The sequence below is a fragment of the Girardinichthys multiradiatus genome, chromosome 20, assembly GCF_021462225.1.
Source record: "Girardinichthys multiradiatus isolate DD_20200921_A chromosome 20, DD_fGirMul_XY1, whole genome shotgun sequence".
Lineage (NCBI taxonomy): Eukaryota > Metazoa > Chordata > Actinopteri > Cyprinodontiformes > Goodeidae > Girardinichthys > Girardinichthys multiradiatus.
The window spans coordinates 43,076,136-43,104,074 of NC_061812.1; the positions used below are offsets into that span (position 1 = coordinate 43,076,136).

Consider the following 27,939-nt stretch of genomic DNA (forward strand, 5'->3'; position numbering starts at 1 on the left):
AATTGAATTGACGGGCTCGCAGGCCTGCTCTGGCTTCACCTTCCTGAGCAATGGGTAAGTACCCTCGTGACATTGCTGGCATAAGTCATCCACTTTATTTACTGCTACTCACAGTCAGGAAGGAATGAAACAGAACAGAAGTTACAGTGTAACTATGGTTATGTGAATTCTGGGATGACTGCCAGTCACACTGGTCACTTGGAACTTCTACTCAGCGAGAAGATCCTAGGAGACCGGACGTAGCCCCCAGGTGCTACTTATAGACACGGCAGCCATGTAGGTTGCACGTCAAGTACGTGACTTTCTTTACATAAAACCTCAACCTGCGCGGAGCACAAGGAGATATATACACTTTGTTTACGTCTACTGGCATTCATTCACAGAACCACAATTCACAGAACCATAGTTACAGCGTAACTTCCATTGGTTCATGCTATATGAAAAAGACTGATTCAGAAGTAAAGTTTAACCAACACACTGACTTTTGCATAAGGGCTGCACAAGATATTGCACTTTGTTTCACAATCTGTAGGTGTTTGTTTTTTTTTAGTTTGATCTCTGTTTCTTCCCTGTTCTTTGCGCTCTCTAGTTACTCTTTCCTTAATTTATTTTTGTATTCCTGTACATACTTGTATCCGTGTGCATTTAGATTTCTGTAAGATTTCTCCTAGTGTTTCTATGTTCCTCTCATTTTCTTTCCTCCATCATCTCTATCTCCCCTCTTTGATCTCAGCTGTTACTCATTCTCACCTGATAACTCTCACCTGCTTGCCATGCCTTTCTCCTCACTTCTCCCCATTTAATGTTTTCTACTCTTGCCTGTATGTTCATGTCTGTTATCGCCTGAACCCCCTGTCTATGTTCTGTGTCCTTCTTCTCCATGTGACTTTATTGTTTTATCATTAAAATGGCTCAACTCATATGTGCCTCCGAAGTCCTTCATTGTTCCTGCAAGAAACCACCACCTTATGACACTTTGCATGCCAATAAGATATTCCGCCTCACTCTAGAAGATGCCCACATTTAATACATATTATTCACTTTATTTCTGTCAGTGTTGCTCTAGGATAAATAGTATGCAACTTCCAGTGACATAGCAGAAGTTACAGTCAAGCAGTTTGTTTTGGTAGTTAATGAAAAGTAGTGAGTAGGATTTATTAAGTCACAGATTTGGAGTTTAGCTATATGTACATAAAAGTTAAAATTAATTTAGTGATTTAGGCCTTTAACGTGTGTCTTGGAGACTCAGGTACATAATACTTTCTTTGTTTCAATTTCTGACCATTTATGAGATTGTATCACATCTAAGCACAATATTAAACTTCTGTCACATCTATCCTGTGACCTGGTGGCCTTGGGATTGAGAGAGATAGTAGGAACATGAACTGTTTTTCCTTCTATAAGTGTAATCTTGAAATATTATTTCTCATTGTTGCAACTCTCAGTGTTGAAAGCTACAATATTGCAGTCCTACATCTATACATATTCGAACCCTACTCCTAAATTTTTTGTTGTTGAAGTCAAACATGTGTCTGTGTAGATAAGACTTGTTCTCAGGGAATGAAGTTTCAGACTGAACTTGCAAAATAACTGACATTAACTTTCTATGACATAATTACATGTTTTTTTTTGGCAGCAGCTGTGCCCCAAATATTTATAAAACCTAAACGTTTCTTTCAGTCTTTTCTGTCATTGTGTTTAGACTTTAAACGAAGAGCAAACTTTTTGTCGAATATTTTTAAGCAAAGAAGTCATAAGCAGTGTGTTATAAAAGCAGACACCATGCAAGACTCATTAGACGTTTGGAGCTCTCCCAAAAAACTGGGTTTACATTCAGCCCCCGGGCAGAGTCGTGACCAGACATGGCTATATAATACGTCATCGATGCCCGTGGAGAAAACTGGATGTGTTCAGACTAGGTGCTTCCACGAGTGAAGCCGTCACGTGTCACGTGGAGTTGGATAATGGTCGCGTTCACGTGTTGTGGGTAACAGAGGCAGCTGTCACTCCTCCTCCCCTCTGCGGGTTCCATGATATAACTGAAATCTCTAAAACCCCGTAGCACGTATATACCTGCCGTGTCTGCCAGCAGCAGGAACCGTCCCGCCCATAAACTCTAAGCATGCTGCACGAAAAAGGTAAGACTGATACTCCACGTTTTTTCTGTTTGTTTTTTTTTTTTTTGCACCGAGAGGGGGTCAAAGGAGGCACTGATCGAGTGGTCAGAGGAGTTCTGACTGTGGGAGTCCAGAGAGAGTCCAGTCTGTGTTCAAGTGAAGTTTAAGACTGGCAGTTGCTTACGATGAGTAAAACATCAGCATTCAGTTACACTCTAGTTATAAACTTCGCTGATCGCTTATTTTTTATTATATTTTAATAAACTATTTTAGAGTTGTATTTGAGTATATTAGGTTTTGCATTGACGAGCAACAGTGAGCGAAAATAATTTGCAATATTTTCATGTGTTTAGACTTCTGCTATATGTTTAAAGATTAATCTGCGCACCTAATGCCTTTTATCTCAGTAAATTATACGTTATACACTGTTCTTGACACGTCAGCTTCGTAGTGAATAAAGCACTGCAGCCATGCATTACCTTACAGTGTCAGTATGATGTTCGCTGCAGAAATAAACTGCAGAAACCAGCAGAAGTCAGTTAGCTGACAAGCTCTTGTGATTCTCCTAGTTCCTGACACCCCTGTGGAAGTCATAGTGGATCTGTTGACAAAGGCTAAGGGCATAGCTGCAACATGTGCTGCTGTTCCAGAGGAACTGAAAACTCACCTGAAGAAGGCTCTGGACATCGCCAGCGGACTGGATGACTACTTGGAGAAGATGACCACCAAAGAAAGTGAACATCTAGCAGAGCTTTATGAGTAGGAGTTTATTATTTTTTTTCTGCACTTGATCAACTGAAAATAAAAGTGTTTCCTGTGTGAAATGCAGGGCCTTGCAGAAGTATTCATACCCCTTAAAGCTTTTCACAATTTATGTTATGATCACAAACAACTGTGTTTTCATGGGATTTAACGCACTAGACTAACATAAAGTAAGTACATTTTGTTTTTATAGCCCCTTTCACAGATTTAAAGAAAAAAAATCGAAGTGTTCCACAAAAACAGCAGAAAAATTAAAACATGATTAAAATAAAACATCAGTTAAAAGACAAAAACTAATTGAAATGGACATATAGTTAAAAACCATCATATTTAGTTAGATTAACTACTGATTAAATGGTGAAAGGAAAGGACAATAATACCTGGTTCAACCAGTGTTTTACAAATAAAATCAGAAAAGTGTTACAAACATTTGTATTCAGACATTCTGTGCCAATGAACCCTGTCTCCAGTCTCAAGCCCTTTGCTAACCTCTTCCTCGATGGCCCTGTTACTTAGCTCCATTAGCCTTCCAGTCAGTTCTGACCAGCTTCCATATCACTGCTTAAGAAAAGTATCCCGACACCATGAGGCTGCCACCACCATGTTTTGCTGTGGGATTGTTTGCAGAGTTAGGTTTTCTCCATACATAGTTTTGGATCTAGGCCATAAAGTTTAAGTTTTGTCTCATCTGACCAGAGTTCCTACTTCCAGAGTTCCGCTGAGTTTCATGTATTTTGGTAAGCTAAAAACTGAACTACTTATGTCTTTCTTTCAACAATGGTTTTCATAATGATGCTTTTACATAAAGACCAGATTTGTCAAGTGTTCTCCTAATAGTTGTCCTATCAACAGATCACCTAGATGTGTTGTGGACCTCTGCAGTTGAGGTCTTTGCTTTCTTGCAGGACAGTCTGGAAAAGTATGGAATTAAAATTCTTTACATTTTCCATCTCTGGAGTAAAGGAAAACATGACAATTGTATATGGGAAAAATTTACAGACTTTGTCTTAATCCATTATCTTAAAGATACAAACCCTAATTTCTGGAAAACTAAAAAGGCTTTTTATAATAATTTATATTCAGATGATCACCTTTAGTTTTGTTTTACCACATCATAAATTCAGTTTGTCTAACAATAATCATTTTAGATTTTGAGTTACTAATAGATACATTACATTCATTCTGAAATAAAACTGTTAATTCCCGGATCTGTATTCTATCCAGGAAATTCCAGTATTAAGCATTTTAACCGATTTGAGTGTGTCCGAGGGGGGTGGGGGGACAACCCAACTTGGCAAATAGTTTGGAGCCATATGCCCATAATGTCATAAACATTGGTGAAAAAAATCAATAAAATTGAGTGTGGAATGTTGAAATGGAAATATCGGAGCAACCCATATCTTCATCCATCTTTCTAATACCTCTTCTCTTCTCTGTCCCTTCTTAAGAAAAGTAGCCCCGCAGTGTGATGCTCCCACCTCCATGTTTCACCCTACTAATTAGGGGAGATCTAAACTCTGTTATTGGGACTGTATTTAAAGGTGTGAATAGAAATGCACAGCACACCTTTCAGATTTTTCCTTGTACAATATTTGGAAGACCATGTTTACTTTTCTCCTCATCTCAGAATGATGCCCCGCTTTGTGTTTGTCACGTAAAATACAAATAAAACTCACTAATATTTGTAGTTGTAAGATAATATAACAGGATAATGTCCTAGGGGTGTGAATATTTTTGCAAGGCAGTGTCTATGATGCCAAAACAGTTATGCATATTTTATGATAGGAAGACGGTGTCTCATGACTGGGACCAAGTGTTTAAGGAGGGAAAGACTAAGTTTCAGCTTCCAAAGGAGTGCATCACTGGCCATGTTGAGGGTGGGACATTTATATGCACATTTATTAGTATTAAATTTGCTGCCACGCATGTTTCATTATGATATGCTCTTGGTGTGCTTTATGGCAGGCCAGGCACTTAAGATGCTGATTCACATGAGTCATGCTAGGAGGGTCCTGGAGATTGGGATGTTCACCGGCTATGGAGCTCTGTCCATGGCAGAGGGGCTTCCGGATGATGGCTGCTTGGTGGCCTGTGAGTTAGAACCGTACCTTAAAGAGTTCGCTCAGCCCATCTTCGACAAGTCCCCACATGGTAAAAAGATAACCGTCAAGACTGGACCTGCCATGGACACCCTAAAGGTGAGAGACAGTTACTGTCAGAGTTAAGGGTCATTTTGTAACTCTCCCATTGACTTTCTGAGGGATTCCATTGATATGCCACAGATCTTCAAATGGTCCTCCTGGTCCATATGCAGATGCCTCTATGCAGTCCAGATTTTTGAGATTTATCATTTGTTGCTACTTAGTGTGCTTCCATTTAAACTGTGGCACCTGTTCACAAGCAAGCTTTTTTTAAACTCTATTAGTGCTACCTGTTAGGCTGAACTGTGTTCCCATAGGGCCCATGCAGTTAAATTCTGGGGTTGACCTCATAAACGTATCCAGTCTAGAGAAAAGGTTTCCATGACAGGACATAACGTTATGGAAAAGACTAAGTACATCCTTGCTGCTACCATACGATTTAGGAGGGTAAGTTGCATACAGGTGCCTTATTAACAAATGTGACCATCTTTATAAAAGGGGTTTTGCCAGTTTGGTGTTTTGGAGCATATAGGTCTGTGTTAATATACTGTCAGGGGGGAAAGAGATCAGCAATCACCTTGGAAAGGCAGTTGTTGCTACCCAATAAACGTGGAAGGAATACAGGGACCTTTCCAAACAAATTGAAGTGTAAGCTAGAACAAAAATCTGAAACTTTACATTTTTCCAGGAGTGCACTACATATTCAGCCAAAGGTCAACATGCACAATCCTTAGATGTGTGTAAAAAAACTGCAACACCTCAAACCCTACAGGCCTCACTTTGCTTGTATAATTTTAACTGTTCATGACAGTACACTCACCCTGGGGATTGGCACCAGCCCTTCCACCAGCACCCCCTCGACCCTGCAAGGACAGGCGGGTCTAGACAATGGATATCTGACAGTAGAATTAGCAAAAGGTTGAACGGTTAGGCTTGTTTGAACAGGTTGCTAGGGGAAACAGCACAATGTAGATTCGCAAAATTGCATCATACTAATGCATAAGACTTCTAGAGCAATGTCCTTCAGACAGATTAGACCAAAGTAGGAAAGTTTGACCATACATCACAATTTTTTGGTCAAACTTGGAGCCTACATTTCCTTTCACCTGTCATGTATGGTGGTTGACAGGTGATTATTTGGGCCTGTATTCCAGCTATAGGATCTTGAAATTTAGCAGACATTAAATTACACATGAAATCCTCTTTGCAGGTATTCTGGAGACATATTTGAGGCCACTGTTCAACAGCTAAAGCTCAGTCTAATCTGAGTCAATAAGGCAACAAGACAATATTGTTAAAGGAAGAACGGGCTAATTTCCTCTACAATGATGTGGAAGACTTGAGAAGTAATTCATAAAACAACCACTTGCTGTAGGATGTTCTACAAGCTACATAATTAAGGGGTGTACTTACTTTTCTCTTTAGGTAGTAAATGTGGGCTTATGCTCATCATCAGCATGGTTCCAACTGGTTTGTGCAAACAGATATGAAATCTATCAGTCAATTAAGAAACCATAAGAACCAATTGAAAACAATACCTTAAGTTTAATATTGTTTCTTGTTGGACTGCATGAGACAAAATTTGCTCGGTTGATGGAGAAACATATTTAGAAAGAACAGACAGTGATCAATGTTCTTTCCCAACACAGAACATCTGGTGTATAACAAACCAAGTCAATCGAGCAAGGGTCACCTAAAGAATTTGCTTTGGGACTGGATTTTTGGAATTTTGGAAGCAAATAGTCTGGGCAGCGACCTTGGATGAGGCTTTTTCTGATAATTTGGGTGTTTTCTATTTAGGTCATGTCCTTATTTAGCCCTAAATATAGGTAGAGAACTGGTCTCAAATGTTCTAGCCAGAATTAGCCTAAAAAAACACATTAAAGGTTGGGCTTGCTTAGCTAATGCCCTTGACTGTAACATTTCAGTCACGTTTAGATAAGTGGACATAATCATAACGATAACCTTTCACCTTTCACTTTTAACCGCATTTCCAGATAGGTTAGTGAGACAGCATGGTTGTATTTCCTAAATTTTTTCAGCAAAATTTTGCTCAAGATATGGGCATATGGGCATTTAGCACAATTTTTATTATGAGCAGAAGTAAGAGTTTTTTGCTGGCTGCAATAAATATACTTTAAGGGAGTGACAATACATTCAGCTCACCAAACAGTCAGACAATACACAATACTGGGTTCCCAATGATGAGACAAGTCAGGTTTTTTACAATGTTTTAAGTAAACTACACATCCCCAACTTTTAAACTGGAATAAAATGTTTTATACATCACAAGCTGTGTTTTACAGTCCAGGTTTAACTTGCCTAAATATTGAAGTTTTTATGCTTGTATTTTTATATGATGAATCAGGTTGACCGTTGGTAATGGTTCACAAGTCTCTGTATTCTCAGCTCTTCAAGTTATTCATATCTTTTATGTCTTGGGGTCTCGGCCCCTTGACCTCCCTGGGGCTATCTGATTGGGATAGCCCCCATCCCGGTCTTTCTAAGTCCTAGCCATTGTGAATTGCTGATGCCTGTCTGTCAGGTTTGGGCCGCTTGTGGGGGTTGGGTGGTGTTTTTTCCTCTTGGTGGTGGGCGGTTCAACTGCTGGGGGCCTGGCTGCCCGTATGGCCGGGTTGCGGGCTTGATCTCCACTGGGGGACATGGCAGCAGGGTTGGGCGGGAGGGTTTGGTACCCTGTGTTTTTCTGTGCCTCTCTTGCTTGGGGGCTGCTGCTCCTTTGCTTTGCTGATGACCTGCCTACGTGTCAGAGTTGGTTCCTGGTATCTGTCTGCCTGGAGCTTCTGCAGCTTCCAGGAGCCGAGGCTACCTGCCCATTGCTGCTTTTGGACACTGAGTGCTGCGAGCTTACTGCTCCTCTCACCATTGGAACAATTCCAGGTGACTGTAAGGATTATGATTAGTGATTAATTAATATTCATCAAGAATTGTAATTTAAAATCATAACTTGAAAAAAAATTAATTTCTTAACCGAAAATCATTACTTACAAATAGAAATCAGAGATGTCCTCTGGTGTTGTAATTATGGGCTCAAAGCTCTTTAATAATTGCAAATTATTAACCAAACCACAAACTGTCACTGTTTATTCAACCACTTCACCGAAGGTGGGGGAACATCTACCTTGTTTTGACAGATAAATCACTCTTGCACGAAATAAACACAAACGCTTCTCTTAATTATATATATGAAGATTTATTGAAGCCGAATAATCCTGATATACCATTATTCTGGTCCAAAACCATGACCTAACTAACAAGCACTGTTCTACACAAAGGGAATAACAATGACTACCTAACAATAATAATAAAAGAAAAAGATATATGCGCATTTAGTGTCTATGAAGATCAAACCAGTAGTTTTATGGACAAAATGTGTAATTTGAGTTAAATGGAAAGAGAAGTCCTCCTGGTGCTGATGTCTTGATTGCAGCAATAAAACTGGAACAAAGAGTGGTCAGGCGAGGCCCAGACCGCAGTTGCTTTGAATGAAAAACTTTTAAAAGTCCAACTTTTAACTCCCGGCTGATTTGAGATCAGTCGGACAAAACATTAACCACGCACAATTCAGCAGCAGCAGACAAGCTCTGTTCTTGGGGAGGAGAGTTTGATGTAGAACTTCATCTGGTTCAGCAAAAGAGCAGCAGCTGGGATGATGGTGTCATTTGGTGCTGACTTAATGAAGCTGCATGTCACAGTTAGGAGGAATTTGTTACCTCCTGCTAATTTTGGAGCTGGTTCAACCCAGTTGGTCTGAAGGTGGAACCAAAGTAATGTAACCCCCCCTTCGCTGAAGCGGAGGTTGACCGATTGGCTGGGATGGTTGAAACTGGCAGCAGGTTAAGCATCCTTGGATGTAGACCTGAGTGTCGTGAGACGTTGGAGGCCACTACGCCATCTGTTGGAGGGTGTGGAGTGTGGCTTTGTAGCTCCTATGGCCCCCTACAGGAGAGTAATGGGCGTAGGCTAATGTGACCCCCCTTTGGTCGATTGGAACAATGCTGAAAGCATGGGAGAGCTGTTTGATGCCAATCTGCACACTGGAGCACACTCTGGCTGTCTTAAGGAGAGCGCGGAGCCTGTCTGCTAAGAGGAGTGTGTGGCTGTGTTGTGCCTGGCACACACGGTCATACAGCTCTCTACCAGTTGATAATTTCTCTTGCCAGAAAGCTAGAAGCACTTCTGGTATGAATATGGTTTCCAGGTGTACATCTTCCACCACTTTGGGGTTGTGAGGTTTCACACCTGGGTTCTTTAAAGAGTGAAGAAATGATGCATGACTGCATCTGGGAGGAGTTTTCTGGGTGGCTGGGTGCAACTGTGACCCAGAGGTGCCCCTGTTTGGCACTGACGAGGGCCTGAGAGGTTCTTTGGGCTCCTCTAAGCTGGCAACCTGGTTTGTCACCAAGGATGGTTTGGTGCTTGCACCCAGTGGTTTTTGCACCTCCGCCTGGACCCAGAGTTGGTCCTGGTGGCAGTCAATGAGTGGGGCCAGCCAGTCCAGCAGGTCCTGGCTACCAAGGAAAAGCTCTGTGTTCAATGTACACATATAGAAGGGGTGCACCAGAGTCATGTCTTTGAGTGTGATGTCCATCTCCACCCAGCTGGTGATGCTTACATCGCAAGCTTCAGCCTGAAATAGTTTAATGAGGGAGAGCATGGCTCTACTCGCCTCGAACAAGACTGAGCCCATCAGGTTGATATCTGATCCTGTTTTAAAATGGAAACTCAGTTTGACATGTCCTCCTATACTGGTGAGATAGTGTAGGTAACCTGTATGTTAATTTTGGTTCAGTTTACTTAAGGACCATGGAAAAGTGGTTTGTTGTGTTTCTCCTGGAAAGGTCGCAAGGGGTTCTTGGAGTTTACCAGGATTGTCTCCCCATCCGTGCAAGTAGACTCTGATGGCTGTGGAGACTGGGTCCACGCCCAGTCGTGCTGGCTGGGGTTTTAGATCCGGTTTCACTGGATGGTCAGCTGCCTCTAATGATGGTGGAGGTTGGGTGCATGCCTGGCGCACTGCTTCTGTCAGAATCTTGCGGATGCAACCTCCATCTCTCTCCTCAGGTTCCATCCTGCATGTTGACTCCAACCTTTACCATCAGGCTTACCTTTGGGCCTCATGTGATGGTCAGGTCGTCTGTTCGACCGGAAGTGGTCCGGCAACTTTGACTGTGGCTGGTACTCAGTACCAGTCCCTCGGTCCAGCTGACCAAACATACGTTGTTCCCTTAACCTGTTCTTAACATGGGTTCTGTTTGAAGGCATTTCTCGGCCTTCTAACGCAAGACTGTCTTCTTCTGTGTGCACCTGTAAAACTCTAGCCTCACCTTCTGATCCATTAGTAGGGCTTGCACGTGTTTCCCATGCCATCTGAGCGTATTTACGGATCTCCTGCATGGTGAGGGTTTTTGTTTTACAGTACATAGTATCATCGTAACGTACGGTTTCATGAAGGTTGTGGAGGAATAATGATTTAAAAGCATGTTCCTCCTCTATGCTGGGAGCATTACCGCCTTGGAAGTAAGCGGCTCTCAGGCGCTGGTAATACTCTCTGGGTGCTTTGCTTTTATTTTGCTGGATAGCCAAAGCACCAAGTGTTGTGGAAGCCCGGTCCGTGTACACAGAATATTCTTCCCTTAAAGCGTTGCAGAGGGTTGAATAACGGTCTCGGACAGCAGGGGGCAGGCTCTCCATGAAAATATGGACGCTCCTGGATGTTGTCTTCCAGATGAGCTTCAGCTTTTCCTGTGCTGATGGGCAGCACAGGTCTAAAAGGCAGCGTTCGACTTCCCTAAGATAATCATCAGTGTTTGATTCCTCATTATTAGGGTCAAAATGCTCTTATGTCTTGGGCAAGAGACTCAAGTTGGCGTGTGCACGATCCACTCTCAGGGATTGGTGCTGGCCCATCTGAGTCATCATCTGAAGGTTTACTCCTGCTGCATCCCTCGTGTGTCAGGGCATCAACCTTCACCCTTGGGGGAGGCACTGGAGGCTGCTCATGGTACAATGGTGGGCCCTGTGCTCCCTGGACTCGAGTCCTGGGCAGCGGTTGAGGGCGGTATGAACCAACTGAATCCCCGAGACGGCTCTCCTGTCGCCTTGGCGGAGATGAGGGATTGTAGAGCAGGGTCCTGCAAGTCAAGCGTGAAGGCTGCTCGCCCCTAAAACTTGAACCATTTACTTCTAGTGGGTCCACCGCCAGGTATTGTTCATGGCTGTCTACTACAGTGGGGTGGGACACCACACCACTGAATCTAATCTGCCTACTCATACCTGTTCTGGACTCTGTGGATGTGTGGGCAAAACCACTAGCTTTGGAAGATTGTCTCTGGAGAGTAGATTCTACGTCTTCCAGCTCTGAGTGGAAGGTTCTCTCAGGGTGTTGAACGTGTGGCTCAGCTTCAGAGGTTTCAACCTGTGAGACAGGATTTATCTCCACCCCTCAGTCCTCTGGGGATAGGGGTGTGTCCTGGCTACGCTCAGCTACCTCCAACCTTCTGGCTGCTCCCAACTTCTCTTTCTCTTCTAACAGTTCACACCTAGTTGCATCTATTGTCTGCAAAGCATTATTCAGCATAGACTGCAGATTAACACACTGGTCTCTTTCCAAAAGTACCCTTTGCTGATATAAAAGAGTGAGCTGTCCCAACACATCGGCCACCTGTGTGTCTTTTGGTGGGTTCTTAATGACCTGGAGCAATTCCTGTATCCTTGCTATAATCATTAAGAGCTTTACGCTCCTCTGATGACAATAAAATCAAAGCTCCAATTGCTTGCTGTGCCTGCATTTCTGTAGGGCCCTCCTGACTCACATCTCCAGCTGCAGTCTGGGATGTTTTCTCCATCTTTGGCCAAAATGCACAACAACAAACAAAGCTGTTCAGCTATGAATGACCACTAAAATTGCCAGTAGTGACAATTAGCAGTAACACAAACAGACTAAGCTCTTTAGTTTTGAATGATCGCTAAAATCAATTAGCAGCAACACAAACAGACTAAGCACTCAGCTAGCTGTGTGATTCATATATATATATCTTACAGGTGTATAGGTTTGTTTAAAATGGGCACACAGGTTTGACCGTTCAAACTGTGGCTTACCCAAGTTTATGCTTTAATGGAATTGATCAAGCAAAACACACACAAAAAATATTTTGAAACAAAACCCAAATTTTAAAATAAAATTTTAAAGTGGTATAAATAAAACTAAAACATTTAATGCTATTCTTAGCTTCAAATGGATATTAGTGATGCATACTATGGGTTATTTACTCTCTTGTAGGGCCAATCAAGTTAGACAACTAAAGTTAGTTATGCGAGTCTGGTTAAAACATGCTTCACACACACAAGAAAACCCAGCAAAAATACATAAATTTCAGAGCAGAAGTGGCAATGAATAATCAATAACTTGATTTTAACTCAAGCTATGTCCTTTGATCATCGGTGATGGAATTATTTGCCTGTGTTAATAAAACTAATCAAATTAGTTAAATTCTGTGGCAGCAACTGTAATTCTCACTAGCAACCGCAAGGTGGCACTAAATGCCTGTCTGCAGTGGAGAAAATCCTGTTGCAACAGCAATTCACTCAATGGCCATCAGAGTTGCTTCCTCCCTGACTGGGAGAGGTTGCCTCCTACTGTGCCAGGAAGTTTTGGTTGCTCTGGCAACAAGCTGACTGCGCTACAGCTCTAAACCAACAGGGCTTGCATTGACAAGCTGGCAATTTACATTGAATTTCACCATAAACTACACAAAACGTCCACCTTGCGTCCACAAAAGCACCTTAGAAAAACTATTATTACTATTTGGAGTATATTATTACTTCTCTGCAGTAGAATTGAGCCAATATTAGTCAAGATACATCCTCCAGCTTACAACTGCAAAATTTTACCAAATCTCACAACAGAGTTTCCAGGATATCACAAATGTATTATTTCGTGCAACAGTGGTATCTGTCATTTTAAGGCCCATCCAGGGATGCCAATTATGTAAGGATTATGGTTATTCATTAGTTAATATTCATCAAGAATTATAATTCAAAATCATAATTTGAAAAAATATTAATTTCTTAACCAAAAATCATTACTTACAAATAGAAATCAGAGATGTCCTCTGGTGTTGTGATTATGGGCTCAAAGCTCTTTAATAATTACAAATTATTAACCAAACCACAAACTGTCACTGTTTATTGAACCACTTCTCCGAAGGTGGGGGAACTTCGACCTTGTTTTGACAGATAAATCACTCTTGCGAAATAAACACAAACGCTTCTCTTAATTATATATATGAAGATTTATTGAAGCCGAATAATCCTGATATACCATTATTCTGGTACAAAACCATGACATAACTAACAAGCACTGTTCTACACAAAGGGAATAACAATAACAACCTAACAATAATAATAAAAGAAAAATATATATGCGCATTTAGCGTCTATGAAGATCAAACCAGTAGTTTTATGGACAAAATGTGTAATTTGAGTTAAATGGAAAGAGAAGTCCTCCTGGTGCTGATGTCTCGATTGCAGCAATAAAACTGGAACAAGGAGTGGTCGGGCGAGGCCCAGACCACAGTTGCTTTGAATGAAAAACTTTTAAAAGTCCAACTTTTAACTCCTGGCTGATTTGAGATCAGCCGGACAAAACATTAACCACGCACAATTCAGCAGCGCTTGCGCACCAAATCAAAACACAGCTCAGCATAACATAATTCAATCAGTATTGCATGCAACAAGATAATACCTTAGATTAACTACTGGTGATCCTACATCACTTTAACTGCCTCATCCTGCCCAGACTTCTAAATGCACCTATCCGGTTTAATATGAAAAGAACGAAATTACTTTGAAGTTGATTTCTGCTCTCCACCGGTTGAGGATCAGGTCTGAAGAAAAATGGAGGGGCGGGGGATCACGCGTCCGTGATCAAATTAAAGAAAAAAACGGTAATTTCTCATCCGTTCAGGAGGGGAAAAGATGAACCGTTTGTCGACTGCATTACATAAGGAGGAAAACTCACCTCCTTGGACATAGAACCTTTGTGGGTTTCCACCTGCGTCGGGTGTCGGCATGGTCTTCGATCGGTAAATAAATCTCCTGATCTTCTCGTATCAGACAGATTTCCAGCTTTCAAGCTCTTCCGGGCATGACCTTGTGGAGCAAAAGTTCGCCTGCAAGCTTTTGTCTCTCCAGATATGCGCCTCCGATGCGCTGTCCTGTGAGACAGGTGGGAAATGTCAACAAAGCTCTGCATCTCAGCTGGTTTATGCTCCCAGTGATGTCAGAGATGCGACGTCTGTTGAGCTGCGTGTGTCAAAATGTGCAACCAAAATGGATGGCCCCAACATGACAAGCTAACTCACACACCCATGCAAATAATCCAAAAGGTTGAAGGTGATATGAACACAGGTTTAGGTTTTATTAATGCTACTTTGATCCCAGATGCAACTCAGATTTCATAAAGTCAATCAAGCAATTAGGATACGATCTCCTGGTATTCTTTATAGAGCAGAGCTGCCCTGGCACACGTAGGCATCCAGCTACTCTAAATGGTATGCTGAATAGAAAAGAAAAAAAACATATGTGAGGCCTATAAAATTCACTCAGACTTGAGAAATATAATTTCACCCTTAATTAACATACGCATTTTTTAAATTTGTTCATTATTTTGATATGTTCCCACCCAGTTGACAGAGGCCTAGTTGTACATTTGCAGTTTGCATAATGTTGTAAAGGTCACTTCAAGTCCCTTGTTACCAATTAGCTAATGCGCATTGGCTATGTGTCACGTAAAATGTGAAGTAAGCAGTTTGCAACGGTGTTGATGTGAATGCATGGATGCAGCTGCATTGTATCAGCTAAAACACACTCTAACTCTTAGTTGGTGAAGCCAACGTTTGGCATCTCACGTTCTTGGTCAGATCCATCACATCCACGTACTTGGGTTCAAAAGCCATGTGACTCAGTGGTTATGTTTGCCTTTGGTACACATTCTATGGCTGTCATGTATAAATACCATGAGAAGGCTCCAAAGGTATCCCACAGAGATACAGGAAAGCTGAGGTCAACACTGAACAAATTAAACCAGAACATGTGATTTCACAGGCGGCTCAAAACCCAGGAAATCACGCACCTTCAATGTATAGTAGCCTTAAAATGACCTTTTGTGGGACATGCTTTATACTTCTAGAAGTGTAGTTTGGCATCTGGATTCAGCACAGTATTTGACCATTTATATGTGACTGCAGTCAAAATAAAGAAATCAATGTATTTACATGAAAGTAAACAAAACAAATCTGCTTAATCGAAGAAATCTTTGAATTCTAAATTATTCTTGAACAAGAACTGGTTTAATTGCACAGCATTCTTGGGGTTTTAAGGCAGGTTACAGCCCAGTGAGTGAAAAACCATAAGTTTTAGATTTCAAAAGAGTCTTATCGATAAACCAAATTTTGTCAGGCCTCCCAGATTTTTGTTTTAAAAAGCAGTTATTATTATTATTATTTTTTTTTTCAAAATGAAAAAAATATTTGACATGTTCTGGAAGAGTTATATAACCTGGTACGGAATGAACTGCTGGACTTCTACACCTCCTTACGTTTACGCTCACTGTTTGCTGTGTCACTTTGTTTTCATAAGCAGACTGGTCAGTGATTAACTTAGGGGACACCTGCCAGTTTTGTAATTTTTTTTTTTTTTTCAGGAATTAGTCGCCGCCGGTGACCAGTTTGACATGGTCTTCATTGATGCAGACAAGAGTAATTATATCAACTACTACAACTTTATCATGGACAACAACTTGTTGACATTGCAAGGGGTTATATGTGTCGATAACTCGCTCTTCAAAGCAAAGGTTTATCTTAAAGACACGACAGATAGCAACGGCCTGGCGCTTCGAGAGTTCAACCAGTTTATTGCAAATGATCCCCGGGTAGAGCAGGTATGCCTCTGTACTACATTCAAGTGTTTGATTGTTTATCCTTTTTAATGGTAATGTTCCTCCTTCTGTTTGAAAGGTCATCGTCCCTCTCAGAGATGGTATCAGCCTTATCCGGCGTGTATCTGTGGCCTCAACACATTTGCTGTCTCAGGTACTCTTGGCCTTCGTTGATACCTTCCTCTTGGTATGGTTCTCACTAAGCATGCCTGTGTGTTGGATGTTGTCCGTTAGGCTAACATAACAGACGACGAAGTTTTCCGTGGCGTCCAGGGTCGTTCCATACTAAATCGAATGCGCCTGGATGGAAAGGTAGCCTATGTGACTGGTGGCGGGCAGGGCATCGGCCGAGGGTTTGCTCACGCCCTGGGTGAGGCTGGTGCCAAGGTTGCTGTTGTGGACATGGACCGCACCAAAGCTCAGGCAGTGGTTAAGGAGCTCTTCCTTAAAGGTGAGCAGCATGGCCGTTAAAGGGAATTGTCTTGTAAAAGTTAGTCATATTTAGTCACGCTTAGTCACATTTAGTCATGTTTAGTCCCATGTAGTTACATGTAGTTGCTTTTAGTTGCGTTTAGTTATGTTTAGTCGCATTGAGTATTATTTAGTCACATTTAGTTGTATTTAGTCACATTTAGTCATATTTAGTCACGTGTAGTCGAGCTTAGTCGTGTTTGGTCACATTTAGTCGCATTAAATTACATATAGTCACATTCAGTCACGATTAGTCTCATTTAGTCATGTTTAGTCCCATGTAGTTACATGTAGTTGCTTTTAGTTGCGTTTAGTTATGTTTAGTCGCATTGAGTATTATTTAGTCACATTTAGTTGTATTTAGTCACATTTAGTCATATTTAGTCACGTGTAGTCGAGCTTAGTCGTGTTTGGTCACATTTAGTCGCATTAAATTACATATAGTCACATTCAGTCACGATTAGTCTCATTTAGTCATGTTTAGGTAAGTTTTTCTCACATTTTGTTATGTTAAGTCGCATTTATTCACATCGAGGTGAACTGTGTGGTATGCAAGTAAATTCACTTTGCTTTTGTTCAGTCATGACTGAAATAAAACAGTACCCCTTACAGGTAAAAGCTCCTTTTGTGTACGAGGCACTTGAAATATTTAAATGACACTTTGAAAGGAAAATGAAGCATCCTTGAGTCCCTGGAAGTGTCTTAGTGGACCTAAACTGGGTAAACGGGCTCTATGCTAGGGATAATGTAATGACTTGAACATTTAGCAGTAGGTAGTTTCAAAATTTATACATTTCAACTGACCACGTTTTGATGATAATTGCAGTTTTAAAATGTATTTTTAATGATAAATTGTGTTACCAGATTTAGTTTTTGGCCAGCAGATGGCAGCATACTAAAGGCTAAATTGTAGGTTCCTTGGTGCCTGTGGTGGTGTAATATTTTGTTTTTCTTTTATAGAATGAAACATCCCATAGATAAATTCTTTAATGTTTCTTATCAAAAGCAAACTGTCCATATTTCCCTTTTCCAGGCGTCCACGCCATTCCCATCAAAGCTGACATCAGCAAGTCAGACGACGTGCAGAGGATGGTTGACACCATCGTCTCTAAATGGGGAGCGATCCACATCGCCTGCAACAACGCTGGCATCAACAAGAACTCGGCCAGCGAAGACACCAGTTTAGAGGAGTGGGACCAGACCTTTAATGTAAACCTGAGGGGGACGTTCATGTGCTGTCAGGTGTGTGCAGGACGGCTGAGTTAAACTGTGTGGTGGTTTTGTGTAATCATGAGGGCTACATTTTAGCAATCAGTGTCTAGGTTTTTGGGTTAATCACTGAGCACTCAAAAAAATTACTCTAGCTTATAGAGGTAAAGTGACAGTACATAGTTGGGCTTAGATGCCAAGAACCTGACAGAGAACCTCTGATATTTTGATTCAAGTGTATTTGTTGGTTCCTCTGATAAAGTTCTTTTAAAAAGCCTTCTGATGAATCTTTGAAGTATCGAAGCTACACATGGAAACATTTTCTGTTACCTTTCCATGAGCTTTGTAATTTTATTTACATCCCTTGCCATCCTCCTCGCTGTGCATGGCGTCAAGATAGGTTCGAATCTTCTTAAAATTTTGATTTTCACAGTTCCAGTTGTTTAACACTTTTTAATTATTGTTTTGTAAAAATGGCCCAGTTAGATGAATAGCTATTTGATTAGGCAATTTAGTCTGAATTATGAAGAACAACACACACCTGTTTTTCTTGATTGACATGTTTTTTTGTCTTTTCCATTTTGAAGAGGGGCCTAAAAGAAATCAGGCATGTTTTTTAGATCATTCCCATACCATGAAGTCATGGTATAACATCATAAGAAATCCTAGACACCATGATCATCTTAGTGTAAAGCATAAATTACATTAATGCTTTAGTTAAATTGTTAGGGGCATCGATAACTGTGACACCAGTGAATTTGTTTGAAACTATGGTTTCCTAACGTAGGATATTTTTTTCCCAACAGAAAAAAGTAGCCAAACAGCAAAAGTCTGATTTTTCGAATGTTTTTTCTAATATTTCTCCATTGCATTACAAGATAATAATTCTGCAACGTTGGTCCTGATATTTGTCTTAGTGCTGCCCTCTTGGTGTTGAACGGTGGCTACTGCAGTTGAATTTTCCTATTTGTTCAAACGGTACAGCTTGGTACTTATTTATGTCACAGTCCACACGTTCGGGTAAAACCATCACTCTGACACGCCCCTGTAGCGAGTCAGGTGTCGCAATTCCTCTACTGCCTCGGGATCGCCGGCTTCAGACTTCGCTGAGTCAGCGCCTTGAGCCAGCAGCTCAAACTGATCAGACTCAGGCCCGCTGGGCTCCACAGAACTTTTCTAAACATCAGATAATGAGGGGGGTGCTGCCACTTTCCGTCGTCCTTCTGACCACACCCCTTCTTTACCACCCTTTGCTCATTGTCACTCTTGGCGCACATTTTTCAAAATTTGCCTGGTTGTGGGGGGTTTACTTTTGGTTTATGTCCAGTTCAACTATCCTGCAATAAGCATAGTCCAGTAATTAAGTTATATGGAGGTTTTAAAAAGTCTGGCTTCAAAATTGCTAAAATCTCTATGGTTTAAAGTCCTTTAATTTTCTTAGACTGTCTGAAGCACAGAATAATACAGCAGTGCCCCATACCAGCTTGTTGCTGTGCACTGCCACTCAGCTGGCTCAAAAGAAAGCCACTTCCTTTTTCTCTGGCCATGTTCAGCCACATATATCCCAGACAGGTGAAAGTGATGGTGCACCACACATCACTTTTAAGGTTAAGTTGTTTTAAAGCTAAAGCTGTTAATCTATGATCGGTGGTGCCTGTTGGGCAGCTGACTGCAGGCTGGCTACCAGATCGGGTAGGCCGACTGATTAACAGCTGATGTCCTGAGATGAATCAATCAGTTGGCCAATTGTTTTTTCATTTATTAAATACTTAAAAAACAAGAATGTCCCAGAATGTCATCTTTTTCTGAGTTTATTAATTAGTTTTTAGACGGTAGGGATATGTGCTTTGATGCATGAATGGGGATTTTTTTTTTTTGTTGGATTTAGAGTACTCCCTCTTTTGAGGCACCTGCAGCAGATTGTTTCTCCTTTTTCTTTTGGGGAAAAAAAACTTCTAATTCAGTTAAAAGTGGGATCGGCAGGTCAATAAATGTTCTGTGCAGTGAGGACTTGAAAACTATTATTAAACCTATTATAAATGTAGTACTTAGCATGTTAAGTTACACAGTTATAAGGAAAAGCTGTTAAATCACTTTTAACATTTTATTTCATATGTTAGTATAAATACAATGAAAGCATTTTTTACTCAGGGTTATCACAGCCAGGACTGCACAAAATCACCAATCAAAGGGTAAAGGAATGAAAGTATAAATATGTGCATGTTCTTCTTCTTTAGTTGTAACCACAGCACATTTAAATGCACAACCTACAAATCTACAGATCCTTTTCAACAGCGATCCTGCCTCCTGTGAAAAAACTCTGTGATGAAACTACATGTTTTCCTGTTGATCTGTGCTCAGCCTCTCGGTGCGGCTTGTAGTAATAAGGTCTCTCTTCCCCCCTGAATCCTTGCCTTAGGCGGCAGGTCGAGTGATGTTAAAGCAGGGATACGGAAAGATTATCAACACTGCCTCCATGGCCAGTCTAATAGGTGAGTAATGATTCTATTCTCCTTTCTCTCTCTTGTTCTCTAGAGCCGCTCGGTGTCGACATTTAATCTCTCGATTTGGCGTGGGGCGTTGGGCCAAGAAAAATGGGAGGAAGGAGGGTGTACACATCAAACTAAGTAGAAAGGTTGCAGTTTTTGTCTGTTTACAAGGCTCTTACTGCCAACTTGAAACAGGATTAGTCAGGTTTAACTCCAGTTCAGCGGTTCCAATAAGATGCATCCACCGCCTCTTACGATAAGAAACACAAAGTGTTGTGATTGCGTCTCTCTGAGGCGGTTTTGCATCATAATAAACATCCCCTCTCTGCGGAGCGTGTGGAGGATGTGGAAGGCAACCTGAGGTCCAACTTGGGAGGGGAGGGATCCTGTGCAGAGGCAAAAAGAAAAAACACCAACTTGCGCCGGGGGCCTCGTTCGAGCAGCAGAAGACACTTTGAGAGTTTGGCGAGAGTCTAGTCACACCTCTCCAACTGGTTACTCCGGAGGAGCAGCAACAGTTCATCAGCAGTATATTCAAATCGCCAGTAAAACCCAGTACCATATGGTCCCCGGTCCCGACTGCAGGGGCAATCAGTAAAATAAGAGATTGCTGGTAAATAGAGGCAGGCGTTAAGAAAATGATCAATTACTCGCATTACGTCTAGTCCTTCAGGAATTTACTTTATCGCTCTGGACATCTGTTATAATATTGTCATAATGTGTAATCAGATGGGAGCCGTACGAACTGAGTGGAAGCCAGAAATGCAGCTATAAACGTCCAATTAAAATGCACAATGACAGCTTTTTGTCCATCTGCTGGTTAAAAGAGTGTGTGTGTGCCCTCCTAAAACCACGCACACACATTCTGACCATCACAGCTCTATTCTTCCTTTCTTCAGTCACCTCTGGACAAAAAATATCTAATCTTATGTACAATTATTTCCCTCCTTAAAGACGTCTGCTTTTTATACCACTTTACATATTTCAGATTATTGAATATTTATTTATCAAAAAACTAAATACAAAAAATAGTTTTCAAATGATAATTTCATTTAACTAGGGGAAACAAACCAAACCAAACTGGCCAATGTGAAAATATTACCCTCCACTAAATTACATATTAATCATTTAAAAAAAATTGTTTTGGGTTCAGTTCCCCTTCTACACCCAGGCATATGGGCTGCGAGACCTGTAGAGTAAAAAAAAATTAAAAGAACCTGTCTGACAACATGAAGTAAGTTGAAATATCTCAAACACATCATGCCGTGATCTAAATAATTAAAAATCAAAAACGGATTAGAAACAAAATAACTAAAAATCGATATGTCTGGAAACGGGTTAGGAATATCTTTCAAGGGCTTTGGGACTCCAGAAAACCACAGTGAGAGGCATTATCTACAAATGGAGAAACGTGGAACAGTGCTGAACCTTCTGAAGAGTGGCTGGTATACCAAAATTACTCCAAGACAGCATTGATGACTCATCCAGGAGATCACACAAGAAGCCAGAACAACATTTAAAGCGCTGGAGGCCTGACTGGCTGCAGTTAGAGTCAGTGTTCAAGATTCAGCACTAAGAAAGAGAGACTGGACAAAAATGACAGTCAATGATGTCATTAAAACCACTGTTGAAGAACATAAAGGTCCATCTCACATTCCTCAGAAAGCATCTTGATAATACCCAAGACTTTTGTGAAAAAAATTCTTTGGACTGATGATATAAAAGTAAAATGTTTTGAAAGGTTTTTTCTGTTACATCTGACATGCAGATATTATTTCAGGCAAAGGACAACACACCGGCAATCAAATGAGGTGGTGGTAGTGGTGTGATGGTCTAGAGCTGCTTGGCTGCTTCAGAAGTTGAACGACTTGCTGTGATAGATGGAACCAGGAACTGATGAATGAAAATGATCCAAAACGCACAAGCAAGTTCTCTTCTGAATGGCTCAAAAACAGGTTTTAGAATGGTCTAATGAAAGTCCTGACATAGATATATTTGAGAATGCTATGGCATGGCCTTAAACAGTCTGTCCATTCTTGAACCCTTCCACCTAGTTTTCTTGGCTAAATTATAACAATTCTACAAGAAAGAGTGGCTCAAAATCCCTCCTCAGTAATGTAAAAGACTCATTCTTAGTTATCACAGACGTTTGATGGCAGTTGCTGCAAAGGGTGGAACAACTACTTATTAGGTTTTGTGTGCAATCCCTTTATCCCATAGGACCAGGTTGGTTTTTTTTTTTTTTATCTTAATACATAAAAGTATAATGCGAAAACTGTATTTTGTCTTATCATTGTCTAATATTAAAATTTGTTTGATGATCCGAAAAATAAAAAAATGACGAAAAAGCAATAAAGGAAGAAATCTATAAGGAGGCAAGTCTTTTTTCACAGCTCTGTACATATATAAAAACATTTCAGGCTGTGTGATGTTCTTCGTGACGGATTAATGGCTCGCTACCTCTCACCTGCACAGCTCAGCTGCATAGCAAAATGCTCCACGATGGCAGCTTTATTCAGCGAGAAGAGTGCATCATTTGAACTTCTTATCTGCTCAGAAGAATTCAAAATGTAAAGTCGTGCCCGATAAAGAGCATGTTTTTTCCCACTAGAAATGGGCAATAAGTAGCAGGGTGAATCTTAAAGAGGGCTTTGGAGAAGGCGCTCCTTCTACCTCTTTTTCCCTTCCTTGGGGGATTACTGCTCTTTAAGTCGGCGAAAACATCAATGCAGGTTTATTTAAAGGATGAAGGCATTTTCTGAATGGTATTTCGGGGCCGTATCATCGGGTCTTGAGCGAGGATTAGTGCTGTTAGGCATTTTGAGCTCTGTTTCCTGTCCTGATAAGTCGGATTTCACCTTCAATCTGTGTGTAAGCCGTGGGCTCTGCTCCTCCTCGCCTGCTCCTCCGAGGTCCTAGCCTGGCCTCATCCGGCCCAACCCAAACTCACTACTGCTATCCCTCCCACATTCCTGTGCGATCCACCTCGGCTCTGCTCGCAGCACCTGTGTCATCATCCCTCCATTTATTTCTTCATCGCTTCCTAACTTTTTACTTCTATCATGCACATTTTAACTGAACAATGTATACTGAATGCTTCAGCCGCCTTATTCCCCTAGATGGTTTTTTTACCTCTCCACAGCTGGCCGGTATTTATCATCCCGGTCTCACACTGAAACCATTTGGCAGTCAGATCGGTGGGTGATGAGGTTAACTACTAAAGTTGTATGTAACTTGGAGCCTTCCTTGTGATGATTAATCAACCAGCAGAAAATGAGCCCCTGTCTCGGCATCCCATGCAGTGTGCAGCATCTGTGATGGTCAGGGCAAACAAATGGCTCCCCGCTTTTGTTGCTGAGGACGGAGCATAACTGGGCATTATGAGCAATTAATTTTACATGACTTCATCCGCAGAGTCCCCAGCAGCGAATGGAAGACCGCGCACATGAACCTACATGCCTTAATATATAGCCAAATGCTGTTAGCTCTTTTTAGGAGAGTGTCTCTATCGTTTCTATCGGAGCTTTTATTTACATTTTTAATACTGGTCGTTTCATAAAATGTAGTCATTTTGTGGACAGTTTTACCTGTCTAACATTGAGCATTAGAATGTGAAGAGACAATATTTGAATATTGTTTAAAGAAAACAAAGAATGCCTATTTCTGTTTTCACAGGGTAAAGATTTCATGAATCACACCCTTGTGATTTCAAGAGTCTGTCATCGGTGTTAAATAGTTCTGTATATTTTATGCTCTAATTGTAAATTAAAAATCGTCTTTTTCTGTTTTCATCAACAGAAGAATAGTTATAAATCTCAAACTGTCTGTCTTTTCGGTGTAGAATTATCTAGGTCAGTTTTGTTGTTTTAGATTTTGACCTGGAAATGACGAAGCACAGTCCAGACTCATTAAGAACCAGTCAAAAGGCCATTTCAAGGCCAGTTGAAACCTGTAAGGGAGATGTTAGCGTCGTTAGCGACTAAAGGTTAGCCAGTGTTTATATTCTCACATGGCAAAAATAATTAATATGTTGTTGGTCATCATTTCTTTTTTTTTGTATTAACTTGTAAGCAGGCATGAAAAGCCAACACATGGCGTGACTTAAACAGGACATGCTGTGTGGATCCTGGAAGCCCTGCGAGAAGATACCTGCTGTAGTTGAATGGGCCTGTGCAGGTTGTTCTGAAATGCCCTAATGTAATATAATCAGATATTTCTGATTCTGGAAACTGCAAAACAACAAAAACAAACACAACCTCTTTATTTATCGAGTAACTCCAGTTTCTTGTAACCTTTGTTTGATCAGAAATTCAAAAGGAAGTTTTTTTAAACGTCTTGTTTGATTGATTGGCTCGGTTTATCTCTATATGAACAAGTCTGTAAGGTGTCTCCTTGTAAAAACTTCTAACATTATAAACTTTTCTTGCCTCTCTCTAGTCCCCCATCCTCAGAAGCAGCTTTCTTACAACGCTTCCAAAGCTGGTGTGGTCAAACTGACTCAGACTTTGGGAACCGAATGGATCGATAGAGGAGTGCGTGTCAACTGCATCTCACCGTGAGTGCACACTGTTCTTTGCTTACGGGCTGAAAAACACTTTTCCACCTTTTGATTGTTGTGAGGGACCGAGCGGCTAAACGAAGCGGTGATTAGCGTGTTTGCTTTGAGAGGAAGAGCTCCGCTTTGAGAGCGACTTGCTAATTTACGTCCGAGCACAATGCATCAGCGCTTAATTAGATGACGTCTTGAGGGATGAATCAACCAAGCACTTGCTCTGATTGTTCTGTTCAATTAGGGAATCAGATTCGGAACCTCACTCAAAACTGTAGCTGCAACAATGACATCTTGTTGAAGTCCATGTCCGCCTCTGAAAAGGTGGGAAAAAAAGAGGAGAAAAAAGGAAGAGTTTTTTTTATTTCATCTGTCTGTTAAAGCGAGAAAGAGGAGCGGGATTGATGCTAAGTGGAGCATCCCTTAGCCCAGCCATCCTGGGGCAAATCCGTCCGGCAACTCTGGGCAAACCAGGCCCAGTCACAGCCCCAGAACAAAGCCCTCGCACACATGCGATCAGCTTTATTTATCACAGGCTTGTTTGCTAATTTTAATTTGCAGAGAAGCAATTCTGTTTCTCTAACCCCTTCTCCCCCCTCCCCACCCTCTTTCTAACAGGGTGTCTCAATGGGCCGCTGATTTCTTTGAAGTGACGGTCGGCAAATATGCATAAAAAAGGGACACAATTAGCCCTCGCGAGGTTGACTGGAGCTCGATTCCATTGGCAACTTTAGCCGCAGCGGTGATAAGCTGCATTATCTAGAAAATTGGCTGAGGGAAAACAGCACCTCTGATTGCCAGGAAAGGTTCCAGATAACCGGGCAGCTGAAGAGAAATATAATTGAGGTGGAATATGTTAACCAGGGTGTCACACGTGCTCAATGGAAGCGTTAATTTAGCCAAATGTTGGAATTCTATATCAAGGCGGTGGGATGGATTGAACAATGATTCAGGCTTTATGGCTTTTAGTCACTGTCACGCTAATTGCGCTGGGAGTCAGAAGTCGCCTCATAATAGGTGGAGACACGCGTGTTGACATGTTTATTCAGATGGAAGCTCTGTGATATGTGACTAGATGGGGGAGACAGGGATGTCTGGTTTGAGATGAGCTCAGGGGCAGAAAGTCCCTTTTTTCTGGTAAATTGTACCCAAAAAGATGCTAAAGCTTCAGTTTCAGTTGAGAAATGTAAGCCTAAGCATAAGGGAGCTGAACACAGTTAGTAAAGGGCTGTAAGCAAATTACACCAGACATCTCATCATACCTGTGGGCTCCTCCTTGGATGAGCCAGTCAATAAAGTGCCCCCAGCCCCATGGTAAATATCAGAGATGCCATGTCACGGCCGTTCTTTGCGGGATAATTGGTTTTATTTATGTCACTGAAGTGGTGCCTCTGAAACAACGCTGTCACTCCTGGCTCTGCACTGTGATGCCTCTGATTTCATTGTATGTTTTTTTCTTCTCCTCTCTCTCCCTCTCTTTTTCAGGGGGATTGTTGACACCCCTCTCATCCACTCGGAGGATCTGAGGCCTCTGGTGCAGCGCTGGCTGTCAGATATTCCTGCTGGTAGACTGGCTCAAGTGACAGACCTGCAAGCCGCAGTGGTCTACTTGGCATCTGACGTCTCTGACTACATGACAGGGCATAACTTAGTCATAGAGGGTGGGCAAAGTCTGTGGTAGAAGCAGCACACGAAGAGCTGAAAACTTTTTTCTCTCTCTTGGCTCTCCTAGAATTAAACTCAGAAATATGAAGAGTTTTACAGGGTACTGCTTTTCTGTCTGGTGTCTTAAATGGTAAAACTCAATTGTAATGGATCAAAACAGCCAACATAAAAATTTTTATACTGTGCCTTGTGAAAGTATTCATACCTGTGGACATATTTTTTTTACGCTACAACCCAAATCCTGTATTTTATTGGAATGTTTTGTGAGAGACTTGTGCAAGAAAAACATCTGGAAAGTGTGGCGTGCTTGTAACCCTCTTTACTCTGACACTATACACTGCAACTAATTACCTTAGGAGTCACTCTATTAGTAGATGTAAATATGGTGGTGGCAGCAATGCTGTGGGGATATGTTCTTAGTTTAAATAGTTTACAGCAGGGTCAGGTTATTAAAAATTATTCCAAGCTTCAAAATCTCATAGAGAACTGTCCCATCCCTCATCTAATAAATGAAAAAGTATGGAACAACTGCAAACCAACCGATACATGGCAGTCCTAAACTGGCAGGCCAGGCAAAGAGAACATTAGAAAACGTAACTATGGAGGAGCTGCAGAAATAATCAGGTGGGAGAATACTGGCACATCATAAAATCTCACATTTATGGCAGTGTGGCAAGAGGAAATCCATTGCTGAAAGCAAGCCAAAAAAAGTCCCTTTTACAAATTCCGACAAGCCTAGTAGGAGACCCAGCAAAACATGTGGAAGAAAGTAATGTGTGGCCAAAGCCAAATTTAGCCTACACGCAACATTATTTGTGTTGGGAAAACAAACACTGGCCATCACCCATAAAATTCCTATCCCAACTGTAAAACATGGGGGTGGCAGCATCATTGGGGATGCTTTTTTTCATTAGGGACAGGGAAGCTGATAACGTGGGGCTAAAATACAGGATAATCCAATGAGAAAACCGGGTGGAGGCTGCAAAACCCTTGAGACAGACTTGAGCTGAGACATTTATCTTTCAGGAACTGAAGCCTAAACAGATTTGCAGATGTAACCGCTGCAGCAAAGGGTGGTCCTTCAAGGTATTGACTAAGGGGAGATGAATACAAACAAAAGAACACCACACTTCCAATATATATTATTTAAACATTGAAAACCATGTACGATATCCCTTTCACTTCTCAGTTATGCACTAATTGTTTCGGTCTATCAAATACAATTCTAATAAAATGCATTCAGGTTTGTGGTTGTAATGTGGCAACAAGGTCTCAATGAGTATGAATGATTTTTCAAGGCTACATGGACTGTTCCTGATATGTAACAAGATACAGGTTTTTGTTGTACTGTTTTATTGTTTTGGTAAATCAGACAAAAGATTGAATGACAGTAATTATAAATGTTGCTAAATGTCACTAAAATAAACAGTTTATGAGTTTATATTTGAATGTAGCCAAAGCAATTTGTCTGTAATAAAGTTAAAGGCCGTTTTTGGAGCTGTAATGCACAACGGAGGCACTTTCTCTCACTAAAACAGGAGAATAAAAGTTGCTTTGTTTACTGGCTTTGATATAA

General features: G+C 41.2%; 1 protein-coding gene across 4 annotated transcripts; it reads left to right on the forward strand.

Moving 5' to 3' along the window:
- The first annotated feature begins 211 nt into the window (after nt 1-211).
- zgc:113054 (uncharacterized protein LOC541322 homolog) lies at nt 212-27,939 on the forward strand. Of its 4 annotated transcripts, none has more exons than XR_007035517.1 (11): nt 212-2,138; nt 2,687-2,876; nt 4,665-4,756; nt 4,845-5,077; nt 15,747-15,983; nt 16,060-16,134; nt 16,215-16,431; nt 17,485-17,693; nt 20,080-20,152; nt 21,522-24,134; nt 24,224-24,580. XR_007035517.1 is itself a non-coding variant. In XM_047348252.1 (11 exons), exons 1-11 carry the CDS (start codon nt 2,123-2,125, stop codon nt 26,377-26,379), a joined length of 1,656 nt encoding a protein of 551 aa, XP_047204208.1. In that variant the 5' UTR covers nt 226-2,122; the 3' UTR covers nt 26,380-27,939. The 4 variants fall into 4 exon arrangements, 3 of the variants coding, with proteins under 3 accessions (XP_047204210.1, XP_047204208.1, XP_047204209.1); XM_047348252.1 differs by lacking the exons at nt 21,522-24,134; nt 24,224-24,580 and adding exons at nt 24,587-24,704; nt 26,184-27,939 and having other exon boundaries at nt 226-2,138; XM_047348253.1 differs by lacking the exons at nt 212-2,138; nt 21,522-24,134; nt 24,224-24,580 and adding exons at nt 2,286-2,306; nt 24,587-24,704; nt 26,184-27,939.